Source organism: Elephantulus edwardii, unplaced genomic scaffold, assembly GCF_000299155.1.
Source record: "Elephantulus edwardii isolate Elephantulus edwardi_28Jun2011 unplaced genomic scaffold, EleEdw1.0 scaffold00032, whole genome shotgun sequence".
In the NCBI taxonomy this organism is placed as follows: domain Eukaryota; kingdom Metazoa; phylum Chordata; class Mammalia; order Macroscelidea; family Macroscelididae; genus Elephantulus; species Elephantulus edwardii.
In genome coordinates, this window is record NW_006399782.1 from 5,166,245 (window position 1) to 5,178,326 (window position 12,082).

General features: G+C 38.6%; 1 protein-coding gene across 1 annotated transcript in view; it reads left to right on the plus strand.

Annotated features, from left to right (window-relative positions):
* ITGB5 (integrin, beta 5) overlaps positions 1-12,082 on the plus strand; it is a 198,740-nt gene that overhangs the window by 114,705 nt on the left and 71,953 nt on the right. Inside the window, exon 9 of the mRNA XM_006884212.1 lies at positions 5,670-5,804. Coding sequence (XP_006884274.1) covers positions 5,670-5,804 — 135 coding nt within the window. The remainder of the gene's footprint in view (positions 1-5,669; positions 5,805-12,082) is intronic.

Genomic DNA, 12,082 nt, shown 5'->3' on the forward strand with positions numbered 1-12,082 from the left:
TCCCAAGCCTCCTCCCCAGAACACTACTCTCTTGGAAAAGTAAAAGAAAAATTCTTTCATTGTTTTACAAACCCTTCCCCAGGTCCACTCCACTTGTTGGGTGTTTTAATCAGGAAAGGGTGTTGGATTTTGTCAAAGGCCTTTTCTCCATCAATTGATAGGATCATGTGGTTCTTGTTCTTTGCTTTGTTAGTGTGATGAATGACATTGATTGTTTTTCTTATACTGAGCCATTTTTGCCTGTCATGAATTCCACTTGGTCATGGTGAATTATTTTTTTTCTTTTTTATGTATCATTGCATTCTATTAGTCAGGATTTTATTCAGGATTTTTGCATCTGTGTTCATGAGAGATATTGGCCTATAGTTTTCTGTTTTGGTAGTGTCTTTACGTGGCTTTCTTATCAAGCATATGTTTGCTTCATAGAATGAGTCTGGGGAATCTCCATCTTTTTCTATTTTCTGAAATAGTTTATGTAGAATTGATAACACTTCTCTGAATGTTTGATAAAATTCACTTATAAAACCATCTGGTCCAGGGCTTTTTAGGGCTGGAGGTTGTTTTATTAACTTTTTAACTTCTTTTGTAATGAGTTTGTTCAGGTGTTCAATTTCGGTCTGTGTCAGTTTAGGTAGGTTGTGAGTTTCTAAGTATTTGTCGATTTCTTTTAGGTTTTCATATTTGAGTATAGTTTTTCATAATATTCTGTTGTTAGCCTTTTTATTTTAGTTGGTTCTGTTGTGACATTGTTCATTTCATCTCTTATTCGGATTATTTGTATCTTTTCTTTCTTTTCCTTTTTTTAGTTTTTGTTGATTTTATTAACCTTTTTAAAGAACCAACTCCAGATTTTGTTGATGGTTTCAATTGTTTTTCTGTTTTCTATTTATTTCTGCCCTAATAGTTATAATTTCAGTTTTTTTCGAGGCTGTCAGATTTCTGGCAGTTCTTTTTTGATTTGTTGGAGATGTTGGGTTAGAGAGTGAATGGTCATTTTTTCCTGTATGTTTGCTTATTGCTATAAATTAACTGATTACTGCTTTGGCTGTTTCCTAGAGGTTTTGGTAAGTGTGTTTACATTCTCATTTTAAAAAGTTTCAAGAAACTTTTACATTTCATTTTTTATTTCTTCTAATTTTGTAGCATTGTGGTCTGAGAAGGTACTTTGTATTACTTCTATGTTTTTTAATTTATTGATGCTTGCCTTGTGACTCAAAATGTGATTTATTCTCGAGAACATTCCATGCACATTGGAGAAGAAGGTATACTGTGTTATTTTTTTAATGCATTAGCCTATATGTATCTATGTGATCGAGTTGGTTTGTTGTGTGATTTAATTCTTCAGCATCTTTTTAGACTTTCTTTCTGGGAGTTCTGTCTTTTCTTGAGAATGGTGTATTGACGTCTCCAACTACTATAGTGGTTTTGTCTATTTCCTTTTCCAGTTTGTTTTCTATATTTTGCAGCTCTATTACTACTTGTGCTTTTTCCTGGTTGCCATTTGCTTGGTATATATTTTTCTACCCTTTTATTTTTAGTCTTTCTTTATCTTCACTTTTCAACTGTGTCTCTTGTAGACAGCAAATTGATGGGTTTTATTTTTTTATCCAATCTGCTACTCTTTTTCTCTTCAATGGTGCATTTACACCATTCACATTCAGTGTGACTATTGAGAGGTAAGCTTTCATTGCTGTCATTTTGTTGAGTTCTTTTTAATGTTGTTGCTAGTTGGTTACTTTGGTCCATCCTGCCTTCTGTGACACCTTTATAAGAAAAATGTCTCTCAGTGTTTCCTGCAATGCCGATCTTGTTTTTACAAACTCCCTTAGGTTTTGATTTTCTGAGAATATCTTGATCTGTCCTTCACATTTGATGGACAGTTTTTCTGGGTATAGTGTTGTGCTCTTTGATTGTTCAATATGTTATTCCACTTCTTGCTCACATGACTTCTGCTGAGAAATTAGCACTTAATCTTATTTGCTCTCTCTTATAGGTTACTCTTTGTTTCTCCTTAGCTGCTTTCAGAATTCTCTCCTCATCTTTGGTTCTGGCAAATTTGACTGTGATATGCCTTGTTTTTTCTTTTGGGGTCTTTTCTATATGGTCTTAACTCAGCTTCTTGAATATATATTCTCTCATTCTTCATTATGCCTGGGAAGTTTTCTTCTAGTAATTCTTCCACACCTTTTTTGGTGCCTTTACTTGCTTCTTCCTGTTCTGGGGTTCCAACTATGAGCATGTTATTCCTCTTGATGGTGTCCTACATTATTCTTGAGCTTTCCTCTTTTTCCTTCCATTTTGATTCTACTTTTTGTCGTAACAAATCAGTGGTGATATTTCTGTCTTCTATTTCACTGGTTCTCTGTTCCATCTCTTCAACTCTGTTCATATGTCCCTCCAACATGTTGACAGCCTCTGAAACATTGATCCTTATATTTTTGGATTGTGGTTTCTTGTTTTTCCAGAGCCTGTAATGCCTCATTTGTTTTATCTTCATTGTTTTGAATTATTTCTGTAAGCTCCTCTTGGTTTTTGCTTGCAGTCTCCTATAATTCTTCAGGTTTGTCTTTCACGCATTGAAAATATTCATTGTTCTTTTAAATTCTGTGTCAGAAAGTTCCATCAGACTTTCTGGCATCAGGAGATCTGTTGATACTGTGTCCCTTTTTGAGGGTGACATCTGGTTTTGGGCTTGTGTAGGGTGTGATGTAGTGTGCTTCTTACATGACATTGCTGTGGTATTTTTTTCATGCCTGAGGTCTAATGCCACTGCTCCAGAGGAGGGTGGAACAGCTACCCTGCCTGGATTTCTCTGTGAACTTTTGACTCAGGGAATACTTGCTTCAGTTTGGGAGAGAAAAGGCCTGTGAATTAGCAGCTGCTTCTGTCAGACAACTGCTGCAACTAGGACAGTGCAAGGTGCTCCAGGCTAAAGGCAGCTCATGCTTTGGGAGGGGAGAGCAAATGAAATGGGTTCACATATGATACTGATGTCTCTGGTGCAGTTTAGAGTGGTGGCAGTGGGTCATCCTCCAGGCAATGGGGTTGGGGCATCCAATTTGTGGTTCCAGGTCCTCCAGATGATGGATCCAGGACCTCCCAGTGGTGTTGGTGGGACTTCTGGGTGGTGGGGTAGGGTGGGACTTCTGGGTGGTGGGGGCAGGACTTCCAGGCAGCAGGGCTGGGACTTCCGGAAAAGGCCTGGGCTAGCTTCCAGACAGCGAGTGGGAATGTCCCTTCAGCCCAATAAGGTCCTTCAGGTGTGTTTAGGGGGCCAGGTGGCAGGTCCGGGTGCTTCCAATTAGAGGGAGCAGTGCCATGCTCTAGTGCTCCAGGCAAAAGACACTAAGAAATTCTTAAGTCAGGTACCTACTTAATTGACTGAATGCATAGACACAGGCAACACTTTGAGACACAGGTGATGCACAGAGAGTATTCACTATCTTGAGAGTATGATTCACACATAAGATGAGACTATCCTTTAATGTGGTATGAAATTGAAGAATGTGAACCATATTTTATGCCATGTAAATGTGGGCATGAAAAATAATGGCATGGATTCCTGGAGAAAGTGGCCACTGAACCTAGTTTTGAAGGATTATCAGGTGAAGGATTATCAGGAGCTACCTAGTAGATGGTGAAGTTATTGAGATTGTACACAGCTTTAGTTTGCTTGGCTCCACAGTCAACTCTCTGGGTACCAGTAGCCAGGAAATTAAAAGTCACATTGCCATGGGAAAGTCTGCTGTTAGGGACCTCTCCAAAGTACTGAAGAGCAATGGTGTCTCTCTGGAGATTAAGGTGCGTCTGATACAGGCCATGGTCTTCACAATCACTTGTTATGCATCAGAGAGTTGGACAATGACCAAGGAGGATAGAAGGAGAATTGATGCCTTTGAGCTGTGGTGCTGGAGAAGAGTATTGAGAATACCATGGACTGCTAGGAAAACAAGCAGATTCGTCCTGGAAAGGGTTAAACCGGGTGGCTCCTTGGAGGCAAGGATTCTGAGGCTCCGTTTAACGTACTTTGAACATGTTGTGAGGAGAGACAGGTCCTTGGAGAAGGACATCATGCTTGGGAGGGTGGAGGGATAGCGCAGGAGGGGAAGACCCTCTATGAGGTGGATTGATTCAGTGACTGGGATAATCGGGATGGGAGTGTCAAAGACAGTGCAATTGGCACAGGACAGAGTGGAGTTTAGGGCTGTTGTACATAGGGTCGCTGTGAGTCGCAAGCAACTCGACGGCACATAACAACAACAACAACAACTTTGTAGGGGGACATCATACCTAGAAAGGTGGAGTGTCAGCAAAAGAGAGGAAGACTCCTAGCAAGATGGACTGACAGTGACTGCAGCACTCAGTGACTGCAGCACTGGGGTCAAGTGTGTCAGAGATGAAGAAAATGCCAAAGAAGAGGACAGGGTTCAGGTCTGTTGTTCATAGGGTCGCTGTGAGTTGTACTCATTTTGACAGCACTTAAGAACAGAGGGAAGAAGAACTGCCCACACAAAAGGGAACATTATTTTAGAAACATTAAAATACCCAAAGCCATTTGCATCTACTTAATATGGTTGTGTTAATTTGTTGAGTTACCTAACTGTACAAAATTTTTTTTACCCAGCTTTTTCTTGCCTTAAAATGTTGTATTTTCTACTTAATTACCCAATAATTATTTACACTATAAAAGCATTCTTTAGTTTTACCATTTTTCTAAGCCTAGGAAATAGAAATGCCAAAATAACATTTAATGTACTTCTTTGTGTCATTTTGTTATAAGAAATTTTATATTATGTTCATAATCCATTTGTTTTTATTTTCATGTGAATATGTAGTAGGAAATGATTTTTAATTCTATGTCAAAATTATTATAAGAATTTGGCCAAATTGTGTAGTTTTGTTTTTTGCTTGGATTAATCAAATTTAGAAATACTCTGTATATAGGACTCTAAAGAATTTTTATAATTTTTGATTAATGGAAATGGAAATGATTAATGGACACTTATTTTGTCCCGAGTGATTATATTACCATTTTGTTTTATTTTGAGGTTAACCATATATTAGCTTCAATATATTGTCTTATATTAGCAAATATTTTTATCTCCTAAATGTAAAGACTATGCTCATTAATTTGTATAAAAGTAAAACACTACACAGTAACAGAAAAAATAGCACTGGCTCTTCAGCCAAAATAATCACTGTAATTCACATGGATATATTTCTGTTGCTGCCAAATAAAATATTATTGGTATATAAAAAAAAATACCCAAAGCCTAAAGAGCACATGACAGTATTTGAGGATCCTGACAGTGGGGTGAGAAATGACTTTAGAGAGGCAAGCAGGAGGCAAGTCTTCACCCCTTGAAGCAGATGATAGATAATAAGATAGAAAAGGAACAACAATTAGATGTAGATAGTTCATAGCTCCTCCAGGCTCCCTGAGGAAGACCTTAGGCCAGGTTGCTAGATGGTTTCTGTTTGTGGAAAGGAGGAAGGGCTAAAGGAGGGACAGAGAATCATGCTCACTCATTGCCTTGTGCTTGATTTAAAACTTCTAAGGAACAAGGAACTTACAGGAAGTCACATGGACATCAGAAAACTAGTGTTGGGAGCATCACAGTTGTAGTCTTTGCTAAGTGAATTGAGTCTCATTTTCTCTCTATTTTCAGAGTATTAGGTCTAAAGTGGAGCTGTCAGTCTGGGATCAACCTGAGGACCTCAACCTCTTTTTCACTGCCACCTGCCAAGATGGTGTATCCTACCCAGGTCAGAGGAAGTGTGAGGCCCTCAAAATTGGAGACACAGTAAGTTCTTATCCCCAGTTTTTATGAACAGTCATTAACATTGGTCGTCATCCTTTGGCTTCTGATAACTTTGTGACTTATTAAAGTCCTCTAGCAGTTTGCATTCTTTTCTTCTATCTTAGCCTCCTAGTAGAGTCTCCTAAGCCAGCCCTGATTTGGGGCTTCAAGGTCTGAGGTGGACTTATTAGAACCCTACAGTCAATAGACCTCTGTGCATTGTCATCTAAAGTTTTCTCAAGTTGACACCAGCCCTTGGTATTTATACTATTATGATCTTTGCTTGACAGGGATAGCAAATGAAAGAGTTTGGATGGGAATCCCAATGGCATGGCTCTCATTCCTAGTATCACAGCTTGCTCTATGGATCTCAATCTCTTTTTCCTAAACAATTTCAAGAAAACCATTCAATGTTCTTATCTGATGAGATGAAATGGATGACTGATTACAGTAGTGAAGGACATGGGTGTCTGTCTGGATCAATTGAGCAGAATTAAATGATGACAGAGAAACATAGTTTGCAAACGTGTACCCTTATAAATTAAATCAGGGCCCTGAGGGTGGAAGAAGGAAGGAAGCAATGTGGGTGACACAGAGGCAAGCAGAGTAGTTATGGAGAATGAGAGATTCCACTTGCTACAAGACCATTAGATCTCTTCCTGAATTGCCTGTTATCAGTGTCATAGCTTGGAAAATAGGAAAAGCAGCAAGGGAAAGTTCTCTTCCATCCTTAAAAGAATCTAGTCAGATACAGAAAAATTGCAGGGCTCTTGCAAATAGAAATCTATATTTCTAGGTGTTCCATCTTAGCAGTGAGTGGGATGAGTGTAAGCAGAATTCTGTGGGCTGGAGGTGTAGGTCACAGCAACGGTCTTGGGGGTTTTCTCCCATTTCTTAAACCAGTTTTGGTGGAGTCGGTTCAGACTAACATCGGAGTACAACTGTGCTCCATAGGGTTTGCAATATCAGATATTTGGGACATAGAGCTTTCAGGATTTCTTCCTAGGACACCTCTGAGCACACCTAAGCCACCAATTTATTGGTTAACAAGGGAAGACATTAACTGTTTGCACCCCCAGGGATTTCTCACATTCCCTGACGAATATTTTCCATTTTTCTGTTACAATTGCCCACTTTATAATACAAAAGCACACTTCCCACCCCTTCCAGATCTGACACTGGTGCCTCACTTCACCAAACAAAAGGACAATTCAAAACATGTTGTCTGTGCAGATAAAGTAAAGACTTCAATGGCTGGATAACAAATCATTTTCAAAGAGATTGTTCCTAACTCTTTTACTTTTAACCAACAAAAATGAAAGAGGGTCTAATTGAGTTGTCAGATGATAGATCATTAAAAATTATTTTCAATGACAGATAACTGTTCTTACTGGCATTTAACTGTTATTAATTTAGCTGTTATTAATGGCATTCACAGAATAAGGTGGCGCTGCTGTTATAAGTTCCTTTCATTCTTTTTTTGTTTATGTGTATGGGGAGTCTGATTCTAAAATCTAAACAGATAAAAAGAGGAATATAACTGATGCTGATCTCTATCCCTTTTAGCAGTAATGCTATTTTCTGACTACATGAACTATTGAGGAGAAGACCCTCGGCTCATTTAGAGAGGCATTTACAAGAAAGTTTTCATTTTTCATAATTGCCAAAGTTTACAAAATATTTAAGTTGTTTAGATCAATTGTAATGATTACTTAATTCAGTTGAGTTGTTTCTCTTTAAAAAAACAAAATTCTTAAAGTCACAGCTTTTAGAGAGACAGATGTGATAAATGGAACATGCATAACCCAAAAAGTCACAAATGTATAAAGTCATTTTACAGATGTATGGATGCAGTGTATGATGTAAGCTAAAGACTGGTGTGAGAGAAACACCCAAATAGGAAGCTCTTTACTTGAGAAATAGTTCATTAGAGCAGAAGGAGAGAGGGCTGGATTCTCTAATGAAGGACAGGGGGTGCTCATGGATGCCAGGGTATCAGGAAGGCTCTTGACAATTTCTAATGACATCTCTCTAAAAACGTCAAAAGATGTGGCTTGATGACATCCTAGGTAGGCAGGTCTGTACCTGAGTGAATAACCTTTATGAAAGAATGTTGATAATCTCAACTGGAGAAAAAGCTTGAATGAGGTTCCAGTAGAGAAAAAAAGGGAGATTTCTTGTCTCTTCATGTTTATTATTGGATTGCATTGAACTTCAGAAAAGACCTGCTTATCAAATGTGGGGAGGTCAATACTGGAAAAAAACAGCTTATCCTAGAATGCAGGAAAAGCAATTAAAAAAAAAATTAAATTGCGTATACTTCATTGAAACAGATGAGGGAAAGAATAATTTAAAAGCGATGTATGATAGGGTATTATGGTTATCACAAGAGTCCACAATTAAGGTTTCATAGTGGAGTGTACTTGGGGCAGTGGGAGGGGTGTGGGGGGATTGTATATCAAAGAAAGAATTTTTCTTTTATTTTTCAAAGAGAGCAGCGAACTGGGGTGGGGGGAGAAGAGGGGAGGGCTGGGCAGGGAGAAAAGTGCAACAATGAATGAATGGAAATCCAAAATCTCTGTAAAAGTTCATTAAAATTTTTAAAAAAGAGAAAAACAAAATGAAACAAAAAAAGTGGGTAAGAGGCTGACGTCAGAAAGAACTACATAAGGCAATCTGTAATGACAAGAAAATTTCTAGGAAGAGCGTCTGGTTTGACTTTTTAGATTTTAAAGTTAGGAAAAAGGAAAACATAATAAAGGATCAGTATATGCACTGTAAACCAAGCCTATTAAAAAATTAACCTTAAAAAAACTTTTTAAAAGATTAAAAAAAATTTTCAGTGTTGAGCTTAGTTGAAATCATCAGGATTAATGGTTTGCATTTAGTTTAGAATATTAATGGGTTAAAGCTTGGCATGATAGTTTTTATTGTTGTTGAGGATACGCACAGTAAAATGTAATGCTTGTTCAGCTGTTTATACATGTACAATTTAGCAGCAATGAATACTTTCTTCAGGTCTGCAGCACTTCTTTCCCTCCTTTTCTGTGTCTTCCTCCTCAATTAACATAAATTCATTTTGGAAGATAATTTTTATGAAGAAGACTTAACATTTCCTAATGATTCAAATACTTGCTGTGAATAAATTATTGCTTTTTTTTTTTTAAAAAGGGAGCGAATCTGTATTAATGGAGCTATTGTGAATTTGTCTTAATGGAGACAAAGGTTCCAGTCTTCTTTGTGTGACTCCAACAACATCTGGAGTTCTGTGTTCTTTTCTTTTTTCCAACCGGAAAAGTGACGGGCAGTCATCATAATGAATTGTCTAGACACCAGGGATGGTCAAAGGATCTGGTGTTTCTTGATAAGAATAGCATAAAGTTGTAGTGCTTTTGGATGCAACTAACAGAAGTCTGTTTATCCCACCTCAAGCAATACAGATAAAAAGCCAGGGTAGAGGTGAAGGTTTAGTATAAGAATATTGAGATCTCTCATGGAAACTAGGAGAGAAATGCAATTCATCTTGAGAAAGACTTGAAACAGTATAGGCTGCGGTTCTTCCTTACTTCCCTGTAGGGAAAATATTATCTATATTGCCAGGTGAGAACTGATAAATGAGAACCTAGAGTTTAATTAATTGTCCAAAGTTGCATTAAGGAACAGTAAGAAAACTCAATGCCTGACCTTTATGGCCCTGAAGCCAGCACCTGTCACTGCCCTTACCCTGCTTCTTGCTCTTAATTCTGTTCTACCACTCCTGTTTCTGTGGAAAGATTGGGAGAAGCTCATTATCAGCTGTGAAAATGAGGCCAGGTGCTGGTTGTGGAACAAACCATCAACTTCTCCTATGCAAGTTCAAACTGAAGCTAAAGAAAATGAAATCAAATCCACAAGAACCACAATTTGACCATAAGTCTATCTCACCTGAATTAAAAAACCATCTCAGAAACAAATTTGAGGGCTTGAACACTAATGAGCAAAGGCCAGATAAGCTGTGAGAGGATATCAAGAATATTACCCATGAAGAATGCAAAAAGTCATTACAAAGACAAAACAAGAAAAGATGACTGAGATGGATGTTGGAAGACTCTGAATATTGCCCTGGAATGCCAAGAAAATGAAGCAAATGTAAGAAATCAAGAAGTTAAGGAACTGAACAGAAGATTTAGAAGGGCAGCTCAGGAAGACAGAGCAAAGTATTTTAGTGAAACATGCAAAGAGCTGGAGTCAGAAAATCAAAAGGGCCAAGCTCATCAGCATTTCTTAAGCTGATAGAACTGAAGAACAAATTTAAGCCTTGAGTTGCAATGCTTAAGGATGCCAGGGGCAGAATGTTGAATGATCCAGGAAGCATCAAAAGAAGATGGAAGGAGTACAAAGACACTATACCAAACAGAACTGGCCGACACAGAAGTATTTCATGAAACAACTTATGCTTAAGAGGCAATGGTGATGAAGGAGGAAGTCCAAGCTGCTCTGAAGGAATTAGCAAAAAAACAGGTCCCAAGGAATTGATAGAATACCAATTGATATATTTCAACAAACAGATGCAGCCCTGGAAGTGCTCACCAGACTATGCCAAGAAATCTGGAGGACAACCACCTGGCCAACTGACTAGAAGAGATCCATATTTATTCCCATTCCAAAGAAAGGTGATCCAACAAAGTGTGGAAATTAAGAATTATATTACTAATATCACATGTAAGCAAAATTCAGCTGAAGATTATTCAAAAGTGACTGGAACAGTACATCAACAGAGAACTCAGAATTACAAGCTGGGTTTAGAAGAGGTTGTGGTACTAGGGATGTCATTGCCAATGCCAGATGGATCTTGGCCAAAAGCGCAGAGACCAGAGGAATGTCTAATTTCTGTTTCATTAACTATGCAAAGGCCTTTGACTGTGTTGATCACAACAAATTGTGATTATTTGAGAATAACTTTGAGAATTCTTGTACCTTGAGAAGAATGGGAATTCCAGAGCACCTGACTGTGCTCATGTGAAACCTATAGTTGGACCAGGAGTCAGTTATCAGAACAGAGCAAGGAAACACTGCGTGGTTGAAAATCGGCAAAAGGAGTATGTCAGCGATGTGTCCTTTCTCCATACCTTTTCAATCTGTATGCAGAACAGATCATTTGAGAGGTGAGACTTTATGAGAAGGAATGTGACATTAGGATTGGAGGAAGACTCATTAACAACCTGTGTTACACAAGTGACACAACATTACTGGCTGAAACTGAGGAGGACTTGCATTTGCTGCAGAAAGTCAAAGACTGTAGTTTGCAATATGGACTCAGGTTCAACATCAGGAAAACAAAGATTTTCACCATTGGACCAATTGGTAGCATCATGATAGATAAAGAAGAGGTTGAGATTGTTAACAATTTCTGCTTACTTAATTCCACAATTGACACTCTTGACACCAGCAGGTAGGAAATCAAAAGACTAATTGTACTGGGGAAATGTACTATCATGGACTTCTCTAGAGTGCTGAAGAGCAGTGATGTCAGTTGAGAAACTAAGGTGTGCCTGATTGAGCCTGTGGTCTTCACAATAATTTGCTATGCATCAGAGAGCTCGTGAATGACCAAGGATGGTGGAAGAAAAATTGACTTGTGCTGGTGGAGGGTATTGAACATACCATGGACTGCCAAGGAAACTAACAGGTCTTTCATGGAGAGGGTAAAACCAAGCTGCTCCTTGAAGGCAAGGATTTTAAGACGCCATCTCACATACTTTGGGCATGTAGTCAGGAGGAACTGGTCTTTGGAGAAGGATATCATGTGTGGAAAGGTGGAAGGTCAGCCCAGGAGAAAAAGATCTGGGATGAGATGAATTGACACAATAACTGGGGTAAGGAGGGTAGCTGTGTCAGAAATAGTGAGTTTGGCACAGGATAGAACAGAGTTCAGAGCTATTGTGCATAGGATCACTTTGAGTCATAGTTGGCTCAATAGCACAAAACATCACCACCACCAATTATTTCAAAGGACTCATACCAGGGCAAGCACAATAAGAAAGAATTAGGAGCCTCCACAAGGGAATGCAGTTTTCTGAATGCTTTTGTGAACCTCATCCAGCCAGCAGCTCAGGAGGGGAACGTGGTGATTCCCTCCCTCATTGCGATGGGTGGTCTGAAACTGGAGATGTAAGTGACCCACCCAAGATCACCTAGCTGCCAAGTGGTTGGCCCAAATTCAAACTAAGGTCTTTTCAATCTGAACCAAGTCATCTCTTCACTATTTGTCATATTTGTTGTTGTTGTTATTGTTAGATGTC